This window comes from Macaca thibetana, chromosome 6, assembly GCF_024542745.1.
Source record: "Macaca thibetana thibetana isolate TM-01 chromosome 6, ASM2454274v1, whole genome shotgun sequence".
In the NCBI taxonomy this organism is placed as follows: Eukaryota; Metazoa; Chordata; class Mammalia; order Primates; family Cercopithecidae; genus Macaca; species Macaca thibetana.
In genome coordinates, this window is record NC_065583.1 from 113,918,934 (window position 1) to 113,941,977 (window position 23,044).

A 23,044-nucleotide genomic window follows, 5' to 3' on the forward strand; every position below is an offset into this window, starting at 1 on the left:
CCGAGATCGCGCCACTGCACTCCAGCTTGGGTGACCGAGCGAGACTCTGTCTCAAAAGAAAACAAAAAACAAAAAACAAAAAACAAAAAAAACAAAGAACAAAGAACAAAAACCAAAAAAGATAGAAGCCTGTGGTGGCAGGTGGCGTGGTAACTATGTAAAATTTTGTGGCACAACAGTCAAATTGTATAGTGGAGTCAATCAGGGTTGAGGGGAAGACACAGAAAAGCTTTGGATACATGCTTTTCTATTATAGTTTATCCCAATAAATTATGAACTTCTTTGCCTTCTCTACTCCACTGTGAGCAGCTCCGGTTCTGGGGTGGCTTTTTGTATCCTCATTGCCAAGCACAGTGCTTGACACATAATGGGCAGGTTAGAGTCTTTGAAATGAATTCAAAAACAAACGTCTGAAAGCATATTTTTAGAGACAGTTCTTAATTTGTTCTGATTAAAGCTAAGGACTCTATCCGTAGAAAAATGCATGTATCCATGCACACGAACATATCTCATATAATTTCAGGGCAATCATGGGACATCTGCTTGCTCTGCCCTTTTCATAGACCCCCCAAGAAAACCAGAGATTCCAGATTAACAAATTCCTAGGTTTCAATACATAATCATAGGGAGAAGCTGAGAAAGCTTTAGAAACGTTCTCCATTGCCAATTTTTTTTTCCCAAAAAACATGTTTCTTTCATCTACCTCATGCAGAAACTCTCAGCACACTAAGGAAAAGGACTCTCATGTAGAAATCTGCCCCCCGCAGGTGTAGAAATAACTTATCCGTATAGTTTAGGTTTATTTACAAATTAGGCATTTTGCAGTTATCATAGAAAAAGGCATCTTTGTAACAAAAGATAATTTTAAAGAAGGTATATTTATTTAACACACATGTATGAACTATTCATTAGCAATCCAGGACTGTGGAGGAGAGGGGACAGAAACAAGCCTCGAAGAGATCACAATATGCTGGAGTGCATGCATGACACCCTGGGTATCTGAATCAGATGTTTGCCTCTGTGTGTGTGATGAAGACAGTAGTGAGTGGAATGGACAGAAAGTAAATGTAAATTCTGTAAGGGAAGAAAATGAACTTTTACTCATTCTATAACAGTCTTTTGCTTTATTATGGTCATATACAACTGTTAGTCTCCCATCCTCAGTTCCCAGATACCCACCAGAAAACTGGTAATTAACCTCTGGATAAACTTTCAGTGATTACAGATGAGGAGCGAGGCAACCTTAAGCCATAAACAATATTCCTGCAGTATGGGGGAGCCACAATCATCTGAATGCCAGTTTTCAGAGCCAGCCGGTGAACATTTCATCTGAGGGATGTTTTCCCGACGATCATCTTATCATTATCACATCTTAAAAGCTGGAGAAGCCCTCAAAGCCGATTTGGCACAAATGTCAACTCAAGGGAGGAATGCCCTCTGTAACACTCCTGGCAGCTACAGGCTTTTCACAGCAGCAGAATGTATTTTTAGCCAACAAAAATTATTAGAAACAGCTCCCTCATGCTGAACTAAATCCTCCTCCTATTTTCCAACCATTTCTCTAATGGAATTTAATTGTTTCCATTTGATTTCTGAAGCAGTACAGAATTAGCCTATTCTCTCTCCCATTTCCTTCAAGAATTTGAAAACAATTATCATCTGTATTTCTGAATTATCTCCAGACTGAACTTCCCTAATTCTTTTTTATATTTCTTTTGAGAAGTATTTTCAAATTTATCATCATCTTGTTCCTGCTCTGCAAACACTGTAATACTTGGCCGAAGTCTGCTTAAAATGTGATACCTAGAAAGGAACACAATATTCTAACAGTGATTGATCTTACACTGGAGTTCAGGGGGATTATTCTTTTGATCTGGGCACATACTTCTATCAACACACTCTTAAAAAGCCTTAGTTCTCACCTCCTGTCCCCCTCCCCAGGTGTGCTGTCCTATGAGCTGACATCGGAATTTGGCCAAATCAAACTGCCAACTCTTTTTTCCTGAATACTATCAAGTCAGTCTTCCCCTTCTTTTACCTGGGTAATGGAATGTGTCTAATTTCATTTTGAGCTTGTCTCTACATTGAAATAATTTTAAATATTATTTTTTTTTTACTTTTGAGACAGAGTTTCACTTTGTTGCCCAGGCTGGAGTGAAGTGGCACAATGTCAGCTCACTGCAACCTCCAACTCCTGGGTTCAAGCGATTCTTCTGCCTCAGCCTCCCGAGTAGCTGGGACTACAGACATGCACCACAACACCTGGCTAATTTTTGTATTTTTTAGTAGAGATGGGGTTTTGCCATGTTGGCCAAGCTGGTCTTGAACTCCTGACCTCAGGTGATCCACCCACCTTGGCCTCCCAAAGTGCTGGGATTACAGGCGTGAGCCACCTCGCCCGGCCAAAATAGTTTTAAATATTAATAACATCATCATACTTAATAATTCCAGCCCTATTATCTGTAAATTTGATAGTTTTATGGTTTTTTTCATTTTTAGCCAAATGACTTGAAATTACCCCCAGTTTAACATTAATCATTATGCACTATCTCAGACTGTTTCAATAGCTAGGAATCCATCTGGATAACTATTATCCGGTCACATTCTCCATCTTAGCCACAAAGATATCAACAGCAATGTGTGTCTTGCTGGACTCAATGAACAAACTATTTCTAGCCAGTTTCTCTCATAACAAATGCTAGAGACATTTTATCACGGGAGTACAATTGAGGCAAGCCTCTGGGGTCTATGAAGTATGCAGCTAGTACAGGTTCCAGCTCATGTGAGCCGAACAAGGGAGCCTATTTCCTGTTCACCCCTTCCCCTTGTATGTACATCATGGACTAGATGTGTTGAACCTGTATTTTCCCGGGAGAGGGAACTACAAGGTGAATTCAACCAAATAAAAACTCAAGAATCACTCATGGTGTGGTGTGGGGGTGTGTGCATGGTTGTGAACATTACCTCAATTTTTCAAATTTTGTTTTGTTACAGACTTATAGCATTATTGTTTGTTGAAAAAGGCTATTTTGGTCTAATATTTACATCTTGTAACCTTTACCTTTTGCCTTGATACAGTTGATACTAGATAATCACTTAGGTGGATCTGTTTCCAGTAGGAAATTTCTCTATTAAAGGTGACTCAAAAAATAAACTTTTTGGACGTTGACTGTTTTTCAAAGAACTGAAGGTGTATCTGTCTTTTCTTTTCTTGTATTTTACTTTTTTTTAAGACAGGGTCTCTGTCACCCAGGCTGGAGTGCAGTGACGTGATTATGGCTCATGGCTGCCTTGACCGTCTTGGGCTCAAGCAATCCTCCCACCTCAGCCTTCCAAGTAGCTGGGACTACAGGCATGTGCCACCATCCCTAGCTAATTTTTTTAGTTTTTGTAGAGACAGGGTCTATGTTGCTCAGCCTGGTCTCAAACTCTTGAGCGCAAAGGATCCTCCTGCCTCAACCTTCCAAAGTGTTAGGATTACAGGTGTGAGCCCCCACATTCGTTGCTTTCTTGCTTTTATTCTCACCACACATTTATAAGAGAAGGCATGTTCAATTTCAATGGGCTATCCAATTTCAGATGGGAGACATCTAACTGTAATGTGTTGATTTGAGGGAAGCAGCTTTGGTCACTGTATCTATTCAAATAAAATGGATTTTCTCTTTTAACATTCTTTGGGTGTTCAGTTAACTATGTTTAAACCCTATTTGAGGACTCGGTATTCGTTATGGACTGAATGTTTGTGCCCCATTCCCTACATTGAAGCCCTAACAGCCAATGTGATGGGGTTAGGGGGTGGGGCCTTTGTGGGGGGTGACTGGGTTTAGATAAAGTCATGAGGATGGAACTCTCATGATGGGATTCCTGCTCTTGTAAAACAAAGACACTCTAGGGCTTGCTCCCTGCCACTGCTGCCTGCAGAAGTTTCTGAACCTTTATGTTCCACATCCGCCTCCTCTCTTCCCATGGCTCTCTACAGAGCCATTTGTAACATGTCGACCTGACACTTTTGGGGATGTGGTCAGTAAAAGAGGAAGAGGGGCCTCACCGCGAACCAAATTTACCAGCATGTGGATTGTGGGACTTCCCAGCTTCCAGAACTGTAAGAAATGTCTGCTTTTGAAGCCACCCAATCTATATTTTGTTATAGCAACCTGAAGTAAGATGGTATTTTAATGTAAATTTTAATGCAATTTCCTTGGCGCATGGAAAGTTCCACCTGTGTATGATAGAAAATGAATAAATGGTAAATGCAAACAAACTGGCCTAGTAGGGAGGCAGGATCTCCACAGACCTATAATTCATACATAAAGGCTAAAGGTAAAATGGTAAAGTAGAAAAGTGAGTCACTGCCTGTTACTTAAGGCATTTACAAGTTAGTACAATGATCATATCAGTAATTTTTCTTTGAAGAGCTATTTCCTCAATTTTGGTGTCTTCCACAATGCAATTTTCATCCGAAGAGCTACAGATATCCACCTCTCACCTTATTAGCTTTAGAAAGGCAAGACCTTGGCATAAGTAGCTCAGGTGATAACTCTTCAAGGCAATTTTTAGTTGTTTAGGTAACATGCAACATTTATACTAGAGGGGGACAAAGTCTAGATCACGTGGCATAACGTCAAGACATTTTTCTTCTCTGCAGCATCGTAAAACTAAACCTTTAGGATCATGCCTACTATCCATTAGCATAAGATGTTTAAGATTTTATCCTTCACAACACAACAGTGCCTGTAAAAAAAAAAAAAAAAAAACCGAAAGAGGCCTAAATCTCCTGGATCAATTACCTGGAGAGACCTTATTATATGTGGCTCAGTCCATAAATCTAAAGTGTACATTTGTCCAATTACAATTTCCATAGTTATCCACCATTTCAAGTATGTCAGTGATATTCTCTGCTCTGAGCTGGAAAAAAAGAACAACTAGACGGATGGCCACATTAAAAAAAACAAAGTCCTTTCTTTTGAATCACACTAGAGAATTTTTTAGAAGTAAGTCCTTTCTTTTGAATTATGCTTGAGAATTTTTTGAGTATTAATTTTTCTGAGACTTAATCTGGCTCTGTTGTCCAGGCTGGAGTACAATGGCATGATCTCAGCTCGCTACAACCTCTGCCTCCCGGGTTCAAGCTATTTTCCTGCCTCAGCCTCGCGAGTAGCTGGGACTACAGGCACCAGACGTCATACCCAGCTTTTTGTATTTTTGTGGAGACAGGGTTTCACCATGTTGGCCAGGCTGGTCTTGAACTTCTGACCTCAGGTGATCCGCCTGCCTTGGCCTCCCAAGGTGCTGGGATTACAGGTGTGAGCCACCGCGCCCGGGCTGAGTTTTAATTTTGTGACTGTTCTTCAGTAGATTTTAAATATTAGAGGTAGGCCCTAAATAAAAAGAACACTATGGTGCTTTTGCTCTCATGTATTTCAGTTTTAATGTTAAAGTATGAAAGAAATATGAATTCATTCTCATGGATAATAATATAACTTTATTGTGTGCAGCCTTTCCACACCAATTTAGTTTTTCTGTGTGAAATAAGATTTCAAATGGTAAAGTTGCTGTTAAGGAGACACACTGGAAAAAGCGGAAGAGTTTTTTTTGTCTGAAACTGGAAAACAGAAAAGTCTTGGGGTGGGGGGAAAGATGTGAGAAAACTACTATAGGCTGCAAAGACCACAAAAACAGTTTTGGGGACTAGACGGGGGTGACACTGAGTGAGTGTGGGGAAGAGAAGGGCTGGTCAAATTATCTCAGAATAGAGGGTAGTAGGATTTCAGGTGGATGTTTAAGGTATTTGCTTGGCAGATATAATCTAGGAATCTCCTAGCTCTTGCATCTCCTGCTGTCTGTAATTTTGTTATGTAGTATAATAATTTTTTATTTAGCACAAAGTTCACTTGGACTAGAGAATCGAAAGGTGCTAATTTTGTCTCTGGCTAGCAAAGTCATACCGGAGGTATGCACTGGAAAACAAGTGGAAGACCTAGGCAGGGTACATTCAAAGTTTTTTTTTTTTTAATTTTATTATCCTGTCTTGGTTTCCTTTATTGAATAGATTCCTACAGGAAAAATACTGTGAGTTTACTGTCTGCTGCAGAATTGGAATTTAGACTCACAATAAAGAGAGTTAAAGATAGATCCAAAGGTTCACTTAAAATAAAAATCACCTGACGGAACAGGCTACTGAAGAGTCTCTTCCCTGTGGTTAAGTTTCATCATACACATAAGGCTTTGGAGCAGCTGTCCTAAAATGCTTCTGTCCAAAACCCATTCCTGTTCTGGAGGTTCTGAACCCTTTATGTTCCACATCCACCTCCTCTCTCTTCCCATGGCTCTCTACAGAGCCATTTGTGACATGTCTACCTGACACTTTTGGGGATGTAGTAAGCAAAAGAGGCAAAGTCCCTAACACTTATCAGAAACACGAAAAGAGAAAAATGTGCTTGGACTTGCTTTAGTATTCTAATTGGCACACATGCCAAAAGACTAATGATCTTGTATGCTGAAGTGGAAATGAGCCTCTCATACAAGCTACGAAATCCTCTAATACAAGATACAAAAACTTATACATTAGACCAGTCTAATTGAAACATAAGTTTTTGATACTCTTGACTGCACTTCGGACGGAAAAGACAAAACTCAAATGGAGGAACGTAATTTAAGTATGGCAGAAAGTTGGGAATCTCGCGGCCTGATATACAAAAAATGCATCACTGAGGCATATTCCCCTGGCCTTGAGGTATGCAGGCAAAGGAGAGGTCACACCTTCTTGGGAGACAAAGGATCAAAGTTGACACAGAGCTCCAAGAAAATATTTACCAGAAGAATGTGATGATTCATTTATCAGTCCAGAAATCCCAAGTACAAAACTTCAAGATACAAGAAAGATCAAATTATATCATGTATATGATTCAATTTTAAAATTCTTAGCCCTCTTATATCATATTATCTAGATTATAATAGTAAAAAATCAAGTTACATTCATATGAAACTTTCATAAAAAGAAATCAAATCCAGTTTTATGAAATTTTATAGTACAATTACTTTCTAGTGGGTCTTTTCTTAGGTCACAGTATTTATAATTCCATTTACATCTTTATAATTTTTAAAATTAGAAAACAAAAGGATGTCAATAGAAATCTAAATTTTCACTTGTAAAACTCCCTTCAGTTTCCAGGCCAGTAACACACGGTGATGTTGACTTGTTCTCCAGACATGGACGGCTACCAAGGATCCCCAGTTCATGAAGCATGCAGGCCTCGACTCATTAGGAACGCTTTTTGGTTTGGCTCACGTTTCAAGAAATTGTGGAGCATGTCCATGCCGTCCAGAGATCCCCCAGGTTTCAGGATTAGGTTTCTGTATTTCATTCCAACCTAATAAAACAAAACATCATACCTAATAATTCATGGTTATAGCAATTTTCCAAATCTCTAGATGTAAAAGAGGAAAGGGTAGGGGTGAAGGAAAAAGGACTTTAGCCTTACTGTCTAGATGTTTTCTCTTGCTCACAAACAGCTCTGTAGTATTTATTTATTTTGGTAGCTAAGAGATTTGGAGCTTAAAACTTCAGGTCTTCTACACTGTCCTTTATTATGGTCTTGTCTCCTTAGATTCTAGGCAGTGAGCTGACAACATGAACAAACAAACAAAATATAGCCAAATGGAATATACGGCAGGTTCCTATTTGCTGTGCTATCTCTTGTAAATTCAAAAGGGTTAGAAAGCAAGTGTTCAAGAAGGCTACAAACAACCTTCTGGGTACCCAGAAACAGGAGCATGGCTACTGTCACATGGTTTCTGCTGCTTTTATGATGGGCTCATTCAAAACAACAACAGAACCGTCCTCCTTATGGATGAGAGAAGGAGGGCCGCACATGTCCCGCAGGAGGGCCAGACGTTTTGGTGGGTGTGATGCTGGCAATGAGGACCTTTAGAAAGCTTTCTTTGGGGATGGAGGTCTGGAATTTTAAAACGTCACAGTTCCTCTACTTTTATTTACATAAACACAGGAGCAGATAGAGTGAAAGAAAATAGTTGTTATTCAGTATCAGCATTGTTCAGTATTTTCACTTCCCTTTCAGTGTCCTTTTAAGGAAGCAAGGCAAGACAATTCAATGAAGCATAATTCCAAATATACACATAACAAACAATTCACAGAGCAACACTTACATTTATATCCATTATATCACTTGATCAACAGGACTTAGTACAAGAAGAGCTAGAGAATTTCCAGCTCTGTCTTATAACAAGATTTTGATTGGTACAACCATCAGAGGTAAATTTAGTCAAACTGTTAAGGAATATAAAACATGGATGAAATCTACCAAGTTAGACACAAAACGATTTATGTCCTAGGGCCATAAGAATACAAACTTTTGGGGTTACATTTGGCTGTAAATAGATAATTAATAAGCTGTCATTTGCAGCTTATTAATCATCTACAGGCTAACATGTAACTTCACAGTCTGGGCTCTAATCAGGAGTAAATAACTAGTCAAAGTTACCTTCTCAGAAACTCTAGGGCTGCACTGTCCAACAGAAACATAATATGAAGCACATATGTAACTTTAAACTTTCTACTAACCACATTTTTTTAAGTTAAAGAAACAAATAGGTAAAATTAATGTTACTATTTTACTTAAACCACTATATCCACAATAGTATCATTTCAACATGTGTCAATATCCACATTATGGAGACCTGTTGCTGTTGTTGTAAGGGCTCAAAATCCAGGGTGTTTTCTACACTTATGGTGCGTCTCAATTCAGTTCTTCGGTTGTACTTAACCTCATTTCAAGTGCTCAACAGCCACACGTGGCTACCACACTGGACAGGTCTAGTGCCCAGAGCATAAAATAGTCTTTAGGGGGGCTTGTTACACAGTGTTCTAGTTTGATATTAAAAAGGTACACAGCAGTCTTGTTGCCTTATTTCCAAGTTTTAAAGCCATTTTCTTAGGAGAAGGCATTCAGTCACTGATATCGAACTTCCCAAAACTGATGACCAGGGCTTGAAGCTAGATTCAATTAGCTCCTTTCCCTTTCCGCCCCCGGGGCCCTGGCCCCTGCCACTGCCTCTGCCTCTGCCTCTGCCTCTGCCTTTTCTTTTCTTTTTTTTTTTGAGACAGAGTCTCATTCTGTTGTCCAGGCTGGAGTGCAGTGGCACAGTTTCGGGTTACTGCAACATCTGCCTCCCAGGGTCAAGCGATTCTTATGCTTCAGCCTCCCGAGTAACTGAGATTACAGGAGTGCACCACCATACCCGGCTAATTTTTTTGTATTTTTAGTAAATATGGGGTTTTGCGATGTTGGCCAGGCTGGTCTCTAACTTCTGGCCTCAAGTGACCTGCCTGCCTCGGCCTCCCGAAGTGCTGGGATTATAGGTGTGAGCCACTGCACCCAGCCTTCAATCAGCTTTCGGGAAAACAAACAAAAACACGTCATGTCTTGCCTGTTCTGCAGCAAGTCATTACTGCTACAGCAGCAATCTCGAATCTAAAATGTGAGTGATGGCTGTGCTTGTCATGGCCGTTAACTGAGCTAAGAAGGAGCATATCATGGCTCGTGAGCCCAACCACGATTTACCTCCCTTCCCTTCCTTTCTTTGCTCACCACGCCTAAATCTGACTAGTGTTAACTGAGTGGCTGGAGCTGGAAAGACTGTGCGCCCTGGGTAGAGCAGCACAGGAAGAACGCAGACAATGGGAGTTAAATTTTTCTGCAGAATTACAAAAATATTTTAAACATTTTATTATGAAAAACTTAAAATACATACTAATAGTAGAGACAACAGTATAATGAGCTCTCATGAACCTATCACCCAATCTCAATCATCAGTATTTCATCTGCAGAAATTCTTCAAGCTCAAGATCTATGTATCATGTGTCTTTCATTTCTTAAAAAGACATATGCATTTGACAAGTATAGAAACATTAAGGAAAATCGAAATGAAAGTTTTAAAAAATCACTCCAAATGTGAACATCTGACAAAGTATTTTCATTTTGTGCAGAGAACTGTAATTTTAGGTAGTAAAGGAGGCATTTGAGGAGTTCCATGGTGTTGTAAAGAGACAGCTCATGAATGGTAAAATCATTTCAGAGCAGGGCACTGTTTTGTCTCACAATATGTGGCTCAGTACAGCTCAAATCTTCCTCTGCCTATGGCTCCAAACAAGTTGATTCAATTTCCTGAATTACAGAGCAATGGTCTTTTAATAGTTTCATTTCCTTTGCAATGAAGTTTTGAGAAGAGTTTAAGAGTCATTTTGGTAACAGGATCTTCCTTTACTTAAGAAAAAAAACAGTTAAGTGAATTTGTGTGTTTTTGGGGGTACCAGGCTCTTTGTGTGAGAGAACATGGTCTGGGAGACATATGCCACAGGTGGAGGGAGTCTTTGCCCTGAGTTGTTCTGTTAATACTTTGTTTATAAAGAAACTGTGACTGTGAGGAAATCAAGAAGAGAAGCTCTAAGACAACTGCTAAAATTTTTCATGTTAGAAACATCCTTCAGGAAGATCTGCATACAGTAAAAACTAGAGTTTCCTATGAAGGAAAACCAGTGTCATCCACCTCTGTGGTTTTTTTAATCCTAGAAGATTAGCATGTATCTTTTGGCAACTATGCAAGTCTTCTCTAACAGTGATGATTTCTGAAGCAAGATCAGGAACTCCAGAGTCAGGCCCAGGTTTGAATCTTGGCTCAATCTTTAGCTATGTGACCTGGGGCCTTGATTTCCTCATCTGTCAAATGGGAATATGCCTATCTCACTCAGTTTCTGGGCAGTTAGAGGAGGTGATTTCAGTATTCTGTTTGCTCCCTGGCATAATATCTGGCATATAGCGGTAATCAATAAACCTCTCCTCCTCCCATCTCCTTTCCTCATTCCCTCTCCTCTCTTTCCTTTCCCACTGACCCAGCTCAGTGATGTATATACAGTTCAGGGAAACAAATGCATTCCTGGTGTGGCGTTTCCTCAAAATTAGTTCTGTCACCTAATAAAGCTAAAGAAAGGCATAAGGAACTTCATTTCCACTATTAATAAGAAATAGAATGCCTAATTCAGTAGAAATATTAAGTGGGAGAGATAAGGCACTCAGGCACTCATTTTATCCAATAACATGCACCCTTTCAGGTAATATCTTAATAGCAATAATAATTACCTAAATGAAGGATGTCCATCATTTATCAGCAATGAGAATATATAAATGGGAAACAGATGGGGTCACCTGCTATCTTGGGCATCTCTGCAGCAGCACATGCAGGCTCTCACTAACTTTCCACCCCTCCTCCATCCTTCCCAGCATGGATGACTCTGGGGAGTGCAGTCAGAGCTGTCTCCTTACTACACTGAGTGACAGTCATCAGGGCAGAGAGTGACCAGCCAAGGACGGGTGATGACGATCAGGCACCTGACAAGCTCACCAGCCTGCTTTAAAGCTGGACTTTGAACCTTCTCCTTTATAGCCCGTAACTCCCTCCCAAGAGCACACAGTTTGTTTTCTGTGAGGGTGGGGAGATCTTGAATGGACAAAAATTAAAAAAGGAACTGCTTTGACAACAACAAAGGAGGGAGAGAACAAAACTGGTGCTGATAGAGAGAGAGACAAGAATAGTAGTAGGAATTGCTGTCTGATTAGAAGAGGCCTTCTGGAAACCTTACTGATTGGTGAGGACAGAAAGGTAAACCTTTACAGGGAGGGAGCAGATCCAAAGGAAAAACACCCTGGGTAGGAGTATGTATGGGGGGTAGAGAAGTGGAAGCGGATGGGGAAAACCATCAGTCAGGTCCAAAGAGGCACAAATATGTAAAACAGTAATTAAATTAAAATAAATAGTTGTGAAGCAGAGAAGGGAACCCAATGCTGAATAAAATAGTTCCTTTTACAAGAGTCTTCTGATCTATCAGAGAAGATAAAGAAATAGACAATTAACCAGGCAGATTATTGGGATGCTAAGAGCAAACAAAGAAGGGCTGTAAGAGCACAAAGGAAGAAAAACTGCTTCCAGCTGCTTGGGATTCAAGATTTAGAAGGCCTGGCCTTGTAAATATTCAAGAAGTAGGTTGGAAATCAATTCGAATTCCTTCCTTTGTCCCTCAAGTCAGGCAAAACCTGAGGCTACTAGAAAAGGTTCAGTTATAAGAAAAATCAGCTGTTGGGTGGTACATCAGGAGAGCTGAGACAGAGAAAAGAATTAAAGCCATTTGTAAAAACCTTCTGGAGAGGACACTCTCTTTTCATATTCTCTTTTAGCAACATGTTACAGGAAGAATTGGGCCTAGGATTCTGTTTCAAGCACTGGGATCCTTAGCTTTGTATTATAGATTCTCTATCAAGTGATTCTTTGTCATGTTTAACCAAGACTCTTCATGTTTCTGTGGCTATTATTGTATGTAAGATGTAGCTCCTTCTTTATGGCATTACAGACTGAAATAGTTACACTTACTCTCTTGACTTTCTCAGTATTTCTTTCAGAAGTGATACTTGTTCGTATTTCTCCTCCTCTGATGGAAGAAACGAAGCTTAGCAATTTCTCCAAATGCAAAAGAGGAGGAAGATAATAGTAGCTTAACAATATAATTGCCTTTGAATTCACAATGTCTATTACCTCTTAGAAAATTTTCCCACAGTGAAGTTGCCTTATAAAAAGAAATGGCCTTAGTCAAAATGCCCCCATTCTTTCAACCTATGATTAGCTGCTGGATTCTGAATTCACATTTGGTGACCTTAAAGACCTTCGAGAGAGCTTCCTGGAAAAGCGTTAATCCCAAGCAGTTCCACTCCATAATTATTTAAGAGAACAGTCAGAAAAGTGAAAAGTATGTCTGACAATGAGACAACTTCATGTTCACTGAGAAAAAAGTACTTTAGGTAATATATAACAAAGCAATTAAACAGTTAAGATGTGATGTCTATTTACTATGAAGAATAACATTTTAAAAACTATAGATAAAACCAGAGGTAGCAAAGTTTTAGGCTATTATAGGTAAGCACTCAGTTATTATACTTTGATAGAGGCCCTCAAAACAGAATGAAAACTACACCCTAATATATTCTACTGCTACTTTCTATAGTTCTGCTTGCCAAGATCTGAAATGGCCCCCAGAGCAGACCCTGGAGTTTGCAGGATGGCAGCAGGTTACAGAGAGAAGGCCTGGACACAGTCCTCTCTATTGCATAACCAATAACGTCAACAACATGTGGTTTCTCAGCTCCCAGCCTCTCTAGTGCCTGGGGACTAACAATAGCAGGCACTGATGCTTTGAAGGGCCATCCTGCTATCTTCTCAAAGTGACCCACACACACATTAGGCAGGGTGAGACAACAAAGTCTGCAGGATATATTTTGATTGCTCTGATTCCCATGACTTCAGATCAATGAAGTATTCCTTTATACCATTAAAAATTCATATTTTTATCCTGTTTGTGTGTCTGAAGCAACCACTCACTGACATGTGAAACTAAAGCAAATGCACAGAGTCTGGAACGACTCCAGGTAATGCCATCTTTCTCAGTGTTGCCTAATAACACTCTGTGGTTATGGCACAAAATAAGTAATGTATGGTGTACTGGTCTGAAGAAGTATTTTTCTGTTTCTTTTTTTAACTTTTAAGTTCAGGGGTATGAGTGCAGGTTTGTTACACAGGTAAACTTGTGTCATGGGGGTTTGTTGTACAGGTTATTTCATTATCCAGGTATTAAAGCTACTACCAATTAGTTATTTTTCCTGATCTTCTCCTTCCTCCCATCCTTCACCCTCCAAAAGGCCACAGTGTGTGCTGTTCTCCTCTACATGTCTATGTGTTCACATCATTTAGCTCCCACTTGTAAGTGAGAACATGCGGTATGCGGTTTTTGATTCCTGTGTTAGTTTGCTAAGGGTAATGGCCTCCAGCTCCATCCATGTCCCTATAAAGGACATGATCTTGTTCTTTTTTTTTTTTTTTTTTTTAGATGGAGTTTCGCTGTTGTTGTGCAGGCTGGAGTGCAATGGTGCAATCTCGGCTCACTGCAACCTCTACCTTCTGGCTTCAGATCTTGTTCTTTTTCATGGCTGCAAGGTATTCCGTGATGTATATTGCTTTTGTGGGGGGAGTTCTTCTTCCTCTTTTCTTTTTAAAACAAATATTTGCTCTAAAATAACACTCGCCTTACAAAATACAAGTACTCAGTTACTAAAAATTAATGCTTTGGGATAACAAAAGAATTTCTTCTTGTCTTCATCACACATAGCTATAATAACGATCTGTTTTTTGTAGACTAGGATTGTTGTCCCAAAGCATTAATTTTTAATAATTGGGTAGCTGTGTTTTGTAAGGCAAGTGTTATTTTAGAGCAAATATTTGTGTCTTTTTTTTTTAAAGAACACCCCCCCCACCAACAAAAAACCCCAAATAGTACATTGTATGAGGGAATAAAATGGCTGCTTAAGAACCATCTTTCAGTATCTGCAAAGGGTGTGAAGGTGAGGGCCAAGGGATTCTTCTTGGTTTTTGGAGCCAGGTCCATTCTTGCTGTGACAGCAGAGGAGCAGGAAGTGCCATGATACTCAGAGCATTTGAAAGGAAAGGAAAAAGTGTAAAGGAAGGAATTAACACCAGCCTTATGGCTTAAGACATCTAATAACACACAGCACTGCTGAATCCAGAATTTTAGTAACACTGAAAATTGTTTTTCACATCACAAGTTTTAACTCCAAGTTGTTGGGATGATGCTTTCTCTAAGTTCAACCCAGCACCTTTGTCTAAATAAGAGTAGTATGGCTGTCTGCCAAACTGTGAAGCTTGAGAATAAGAGGAAGTACAGAGAAGCATAATGGCAGGAACTGCTTCTATTACACTTGCAAGTTCCTTGGAACCACAGGGATCAGTAATCTGGCTGCTACCTTGACAACCGGAAGAGAAAAGGTAATGATAGAGGGTTCTGGGTATGTGGTCACATGAGGGCAAGCACAGAGGAGGTGATGGCGAAGGCCTAGCTGGGAGAGGCAGTGTACACTTAACACCAGGAATCCTCACCAATGACTGCCAGTAAGATGTCATAACTGTACCTTTACCTAGTTAGAATTTTTCTCTTTGAAACATTGTTTCTGGCTTCTAAAACAATCTACATATATGTAAAAATAGTGAAAAGCTCCAGGAAAGTACAGAAAAAAATAATAATTACTCATAAACTATCCACAAAGATAATCATCAACATTTTGATGTGCTTTTTTTTTTTTTTAAACACACTTTAAAATCAACATTTGTATTCTATGGTATAAAATATTTTATAATATGATGTTTTTTCACTTGGTAATAGTCACATTAAATAATCCAGACATAATAAAAGCTTACTGAAGCCCTTCTTCCATGCCCAAGACCACTTTTTTTTTGTCTTTTGTTTTTCTTTAAAAACTAGTCTATTTTTCATTTTTTATTTTTATTTTTTGATTTTTAATTTTTATTTGTTTTAGGGGACAGTTCTCCAAAAAAGAGAAGAGAAAAGGTAATGGGAGAAGGGACTAGGTATGTGGTCACATAGTGGCAGCCCCGAGGAGGTGACGGGGAAGGCTTAGTCCACTCCTCCAAGTCCACTTGTATGTTCAAAGGATGGAAAGATCACTTTTGGTTTTTGGTAATCTCAAAGACTTCTTGAACATGTGGTCACATGAGTGAGACCTTTAAGAGTGCTGGAATTTTTGAGATGTACACATGAAGGAGGCATATATTTTAGGTTAACAAAAAAGAACCAATACATTTGTGAAGGTGGAGAGACCTAAGGGAACACATAAACTTGTCAACACACAGGGAGTACTGGGAAGTAACAAAGGGTTTGATTGTCGCGCTGAGGGCTGTGAAGAGAGAGAGGAATAACAAGAAGCAGGAAGTAAAGAAGAAGGACGAGGGCCTTTGGAGTTGGTAACTGGGTCATCAGTGGTAACTATGGAGGAAGGGTAACTTTCCAATTCTGTTGGTGGGGGCAAAAGCAAGGAAAGAGAGGTTTGCAAAGACTTCTTATACCAAGAAATTAGGCTATGAAAAGAACAGAGCAGTAGCACTGACTGGGGTTATCAGAGTCAGTAGCAAGTTTTTTTTCCAAGACAGCAAACCAGGAACTCTTGGAGCTAGACACATCTCCTCTGAGACAGGAGAAAATAAGACAAGTATTGAAGTACAGAGAAAGAAAGATGAAGGTACTCATTCTCAATGATTTTTTTCTTGAGACAGGGTCTCACTCTGTCATTCAGGCTGGAGTGCAGTGGCATGATCTCGGCTTACTGCAGCTTCCATCCCTCCTGGGCTCAAGCAATTCTCCCATCTTAGCCTCCAGAGTAACTGGGGCTATAGGCTTCTACCACCACACCTGGCTAATTTTGTTTATTTTTTTGTAGAGACGAGGTCTTGCTATATCGAATAAGTTGGTCTCAAATTCCTGGACTCGAGTGATCCTCCCACCTCAGCCTCCCAAAGTTCTGGGATTACAGGTGTGAGCCACTGCAGCCAGCTTCAATGATCTTAATTTTCTTAATAAAGAGGAGAGATCATCTGCTGACAGAGTAGAGAGGTGGTAGGGACTTGGAGGGAAATCAATAAGGGGAATGGACTTGGACCACAGAGAGCACTGGGGTCCAGTTCAGTCTAGAGAGCATGACTTTGCAGTTGGGCAGGTCAATGGAGTCATACAATCTTCCCCAGAACACTTTGAGTCCTAAGGGCACCATCTCTATGGTGGAGGCATTAAGGGATGGGTCCTGGTTGAAGGTCATGCAAGAGTAGGTATGTCTGTGAGAACAATAGTCAGTAGTTGACCTTTGTAAATGGGTTGGCCAGGTAATGGGAAAAGAATTGCAAGGACTTAACAGATTGGGTGGGGTGGGATGGGAGATGAAATGCTTCAAAATAATGAAGTATGGGTACCTTAGAGGTATTATTTCAGGAGGAAGATGGGGAGGGAATGGTGATCTAAATCACATCAATGTATTTCAATACATATGTGTAAGGTACTATGCAATCTAGAAAAAACATTTGGAGAACAAATCAACTGGTTGAAATAAGCACAGAGAGCCTGATTTTGATAATTTGTTCTTCTAATTTCTGAATCAAACAATTTAAAAACATACACTGGAAAATGCATCAGCCTTGGAAATAATCTGACGGATGAGACTTCAGTGAGAATGGAGATTGGGGGCTGTAAATCAGGAAGATTTGTCTGGCAGCTACCTGGCAGTCAATTCACTGCACACGGAAAGTAATGGCTCAGGTTAATCAAGCAACTTTGTGACAAAGGTCACAAACTATGTAGTGGGTGGGGCATGCCAGCCACAGAAAAAGGGCGTCTCCCACAGAGAGTGCACAAAGTGTGTAGAGGATATCAAAACACAGGGAAACCATTTACATCAGGAAGGAGTTTACCTTTCTGTCCCAACCTCCTATAAAACAAAAACATTGTACGGTACATGTCAAAACTAGCAGCTATAGATTCTCAGAACCATAAACAAAGCTTTGAATTTTTAATTATGTAATATATTGGAATGTTAACAAGCAAGAAAATATGCTACTTTTTCTTTTTAAGCTGTAGAATTAATCACTTATATACTGCAACTTAATGATGTACGATGATTTGAAAGATGCAAGGCCTCAGAGGTAAAAGCTGTTACCAAGCCTCTTACAGTAAAATCTAGGTATGATCAACATTTTACACTAGGAGTTAAAGGGGAAGGAGCAATCACAAAATTAATATAAGGAGAAAAATAATACTATACCTCTGGATTCATTATCCCTTCTTTTTTAAAACAGCTGTAAAACATGTCTATGGAAAATACTTCACTCCAAAGATATCCATAATATTGGCCATCGTATCCCCCTGCCAAATGTCCAAAAGTAGCTGGCATATTTGTGCCTTTAAAAAAAGATACATTTCACTCAATGTGATTGCAAACGTTAATGATCAGGTTAACAGCTAGCTAAGGTTTCCCTTTGGGGAGCCCAGCTGTGGGAGGAGAGAATGAATGATATCATCTCACCTCTAGTACTCCTTGGGCTTATGTGTCCTCTTGGCCAAGATGTTTATAAACATCTCTCAATGGCTCAGCCTCAGAGCTGGTTTCGGCTCCAAGCTCTGGAATGCCTAACGACAGTTTCAGCGGCTTTGTCCACACCCATCAGATAGCTCAGTGTTTTAGAACTGAAATCAGTCCTTTCTTATCCCTTAAACACGTATGTCTTGAAAAATAATATTAACCCTACTCTTTGCCACACCTCTTTATATCTAAAATGTCTCAGAGTTGCACTTATTTTAGGTTGATAATTACTGAAAAAGAACTTTTTTTTTTTTGAGACAGTCTCGCTCTGTCGCCCAAGCTGGAGTACAGTGGTGAGATCTTGGCTCAATGCAACCTCAGCATCCCAGGTTTAAGGGATTCTCCTGCCTCAGCCTCCCGAGTAGCTGGGGTTACAGGTACATGCCAGCACGCTGGCTAATTTTTGTATTTTTAGTGGAGACAGGGTTTCACCACTTTGGTCAGGCTGGTCTCGAAATTCTGACCTCAAGTGATCTGCCCACCCTGGCCTCCCAAAGTGTTGGGATTACAGGCTTGAGCCACCGTGCCTAGCCTGAAAAAGAACTCTTCACCAATTCGATCTACCTGTAGGGCTACTTTATATAGGATTTTATCAAAAATCCTGAGCTCAAGTGATCTTCCCGCCTCGGCCTCCCGAAGTGCTGGGATTACAGGCGTGAGCCACCATGCCAGGCCTAAAAATGCCCCTTCTTGAGAGCATAACAGGATGACTAATAGTCAATAATAGTTTAATTGTACATTTAAAAACGTACTTGCTACACAAAGGCTTGTGACACAAAGATGCGCTATGGTTTACTATGTGGGGAGCCTAGAATGACTCAACTGACCATTCTTATCTTTATTTTCTCTGTAAATGTGGCTGCCTCATTTTAATAACAATTTCCTTAGTGAAAAAAAATTCACCTTACCAACTACACATAAAAGCACAACTATATATTGGCTTAAAACATATACATACAAATATCAACACGCCCATGCATGAGTCCCATAAATCTCAGGTTACAAACTGCTAGTCAAATGCTTTAACTGACCTCAGTATCAGAAACAAGGTGAAGTTCATACTTCTCCTGCAAAATACCCTTTATTTTTTTTTGAGACAGGGTCTCACTGTGTCACCCAGGCTGGAGTGCAGTGGTGCGATCATGGCTCGCTGCAGGCTTAACCTCCCCAGGCTCAGGTGATCCTCTCAACTCGGCCTCCCGGGTAGCTAGGACTATAGGCATACACCACCACACCTGGCTAATTTTTGTATTTTTTGTAGAGACGGGTTTTGCCTTTATTGCCTAGGCTGGTCTCGAACTCCTGAGCTCAAGTGATCTTCCCGCCTCAGCCTCCCCAAGTGCGGGATTACAGGCATGAGCCACCATGCTAGGCCTAAAAATGTCCCTTCTTGATAGCGTAACAGGATGACTACAGTCAATAATTTAATTGTACATTTAAAAATAACTAAAAGAGTTTAAGTGGATTGTATGTAACACAAAGGATAAATGCTTGAGGGGATGGAAAAAATAAACAAAATACTATATGCAAAGAAAAAAAAATTAAAAAACTTCCCCTTCTGCCAATTTCTTCCTGAAAATCACAGGGAAGTCATGATGCATACAGGGAGGGAGGAGCTGACAGTGTGCTGCCAACATGAACGGCTCTCCCAGCTCTGGGGCGGAGGCCAACTGCTCACGCCTGATTACACTAAAATGCTCCAGATCTGGAGCCACCTTTCCTTCAAGCGCATTTGGATGGGATAACTCATAAGGACATAGTATGCTTATCTGAAAGTCATGGCCTGATTACAGAAATCAGAAACAATTAGGTAATCTGTCTGACAAACTCCATCTCCCCTGCCGTGTGAGGAGAATGCCCTGTGCTTCACAGGGAAATGAACTCAATTCGTAGTAGTTACATACCTGGAGTAGCTGCAACTCCTAATATTTCTGAGCAGTATTTGGCGTATTCACTTGCAGCATCCAGTGATGTGTTGGTATGAAGAGACTGATCAACTTTGCTCAAAACAATCTGGCGCAGGGTCAGAAGACCTAATAACATAAGAATGTTTGGGCATGTTTTGGAGAAGACAGAACTGTGTGTTCTATTATCACAAGACTGTAGATTCCAAAAACAGATTCCAGTAGTACTCACAAAATGGGAGCAGGACATCTCATTCTACTTAAGATTTAAAAGGAGATGTGGTTTTTTGCCTTAGACAAAATTCCAGGGTTTCCAACTCCAATATATTTAATGTTCGTCACTCCCTATACTAGCAGTTGGGATACCATTCAAAATGAAAATAAGTTCTACAGAAGGAGGTGACAGCAATTCTGCATTAAGAGATTCTAATTTATTTTCCTTTTTAAAATTATAAGTCATACCTGTGTTGACCAGTCTAGAAGCAACAAGTTTTTCAAGCAGATCATCTGAAATAGGGCTTCCGTCTTTATAATGTTTTGATAATCTTCGGAGGGAATCGATGTCCCACACCCAATTTTCAAGCATTTGCGATGGCACCTCTACAAAGTCAGTTTCTACATTTGTTCCGCTAAATCGTGCAAAATCAGTCTAGAAAGCAAACAGAGAATTTTTTAAAAGAACTGAATGAAAAGTACATATGCAATGAATAATTATTAAGAGTCATGAAAACTTAAGGCAGGATTAGACTCAACTGTCCCTTTGAATGAGGGGTTAGAATAACCTCATAGTCAAGTGAAAATAAAATACAGCAGCTGAGCAGTGTGAAAAATAACCCCCAAATACTCTATATTACAGTAATAATTTCATTCCTTTGAACTGTAGACAAAGTTGGAACAATCATCAGAAAATCATAACTGAAAAATACTATCAGTCTAAGCTAAAAACAAGCCTTAAGCTTTGAAAGCAAAAATATTTTTAAAGAATTTTCCATTAAAAATGAAGAGATCCGTTAAACAAGCAATTTCTCCCTAGCTCCTCCTTTCAATTGCTTACTTTTGTTTACTCAATCCATGCCTTTCTGGGCACTCATCACTCTGTTGCTTAACTACTTAGGTTTTAACCAAAATTAATTAAACAGTTAAATCACAGCACTATAGACTTTGAGTGTGCGATGCTTTGCATTTTAAACTTTAAACGAGTGGTTCTAAGATTACCATGTTGTAGAAACTCAGATTTCTACCTCTCAGATCAGGTAGACAATGTTACCTTAAAATAAGAAGCTGCTTTAGTAGGAGTTAGGTTTGTAAATTAATTGGCAAGTGGAGTGAGTTATATGCTATAGGAAAAGAGAAACAACGGATGTATTCAAAAGTTAGAGCACTCCTGGTAAAAATAAAGGACTTATTCTGAAGGCCTGAGCTAAGAGTTAAAAAAACAAGAGGTTTACAAAGAGTTTAATGAAACCAAGTTTAGTAAATTCTTGAGTCAGACGTCAGAAAAGCTCTCAAGCAGAAGAACGGAGATTCACTAAAACAGGCTAGTGTTTTTAACCTTCACACAGTCCTTCAAACACTCGTAAAACTGCCATTGGCAGAGAAGACTTAGCATTTATCCTACTGGGTCATCTGCAGAATGGGGCTCCTCATTCTGTTGTCTTTCCCTGAACCTCTGTCCTGTTTTTCTCCTCTGAAGCATTACATTCCAACCTTCTCTCCCTGACTTCATCATCCCTGGGGCTCCAAACAGAGGGGAAAGGGAAGAGGCATGTAACCACCAGAGAACGCAGCAGATGGGGTGCCAAATCAGCAGCAAATATCCACTCTGCTTTTTGGCCCAGGGCAGAGGCACAGATGTCAACGCCATCTCACATTCTGCCTTCCTCTCTTTATGCAAAAAAATGTTTTGCTTGATTTCTCATTATAATTGTGCCAATTCTAGATATGAAGAGATGCAAATATTAAAGGGGCAAGGATAAGTAAATTCACTGGTTGTGGAATTAGGCCACCTCTATTGAGGATATCCCAATAAAAAACTTCTTGCAGGGAAAGAGGTAAGGGTCCCCAGAAATGGAATATTTTGTCTCATTATGGTATATGATATTCTAAGATTACATCCTATATCATAAATAAAACAATCTTATGCAATAATAATAGCTAACATCTGTTGAGACTTTCCTATGTCAGGCATTACAGGCATACCTTAGAGATACTGTGGATTTAGTTCCAGACCACTGCAATGAAGTGAATATCACAATAAAGTGAGTCACACAAACTTTTTGATTTCCCATTGCAGATAAAAGTCTATAAATGTACATTATACTCTAGTCTATTAACTGTTCAAAAGAATTGTCTAAAAAACAGTGTACATGGCTGGGTGCAGTGACTCATGCCTGTAATCCCAGCACTCTGAGAGGCCAAGGTGGGTGGATCATCTGAGGTCAGAAGTTCAAGCCAGCCTGGCCAACATGATGAAACCCTGTCTCTACTAAAAATACAAAAATTAGCCAGCCATGGTGGCGGGCACCTGTAATCCCAGCTACTCAGGAGGCTGAGGCAGGAGAGTTGCTTGAACCTGGGAGGTGGAGGTTGCAGTGAGCCAAGATAGTACCACTGCATTCCAGCCTGGGCGACAGAGTGAGACTCTGTTTCAAAAAAAGAAAAACAAACAAAAACAAAAACAACCCAAAATCAAAACCAAAAACACCCACAAAAACCATGTATATACCTTACATGTTAAAAAATGCCAATGGCCATCTGAGCCTTCGGCAAGCTGTAATCTTTTTGCCGGTGGAGGGTCTTGCCTCCATCAATGTTGATGGCTGCTGACTGATCACGGTGGTAGTTACAATCAGGGTGCCAACTGATCAGGGTGGTAGTTATGGAAGGTTGGCATGGCTGTGGCAATTTCTTTTTTCTTTTTTTTTTTTTTTTTGAGACAGGGTCTTGCTCTGTTGCCCAGGCTGGAGTGCAGTGGCACGATCTTGGCTCAGTGTAACGTCCACCTCCTGGGTTCAAGCGATCCTCCTGCCTTAGCCTCCCTAGTAGCTGGGACTACAGGTGGGTGCCACCATGTCCAGCTACTTT

The 23,044-nt window shown here is 40.0% G+C and overlaps 1 protein-coding gene across 4 annotated transcripts in view; it reads right to left on the reverse strand.

The window, feature by feature from the left end:
• Positions 1 to 859: 859 nt before the first annotated feature.
• NLN (neurolysin) overlaps positions 860 to 23,044 on the reverse strand; it is a 103,215-nt gene continuing 81,030 nt past the window's right edge. For 3 of the 4 annotated variants that reach the window (XM_050793739.1, XM_050793743.1, XM_050793742.1), the window contains 4 exons: positions 20,423 to 20,609; positions 19,961 to 20,089; positions 17,739 to 17,875; positions 860 to 7,370 (listed from right to left, as the gene is read on the reverse strand). In XM_050793739.1, coding sequence (XP_050649696.1) covers positions 7,236 to 7,370; positions 17,739 to 17,875; positions 19,961 to 20,089; positions 20,423 to 20,609 — 588 coding nt within the window. In that variant the 3' untranslated portion in view covers positions 860 to 7,235. The remainder of the gene's footprint in view (positions 7,371 to 17,738; positions 17,876 to 19,960; positions 20,090 to 20,422; positions 20,610 to 23,044) is intronic. The other variant, XM_050793740.1, reaches the window with a different exon arrangement.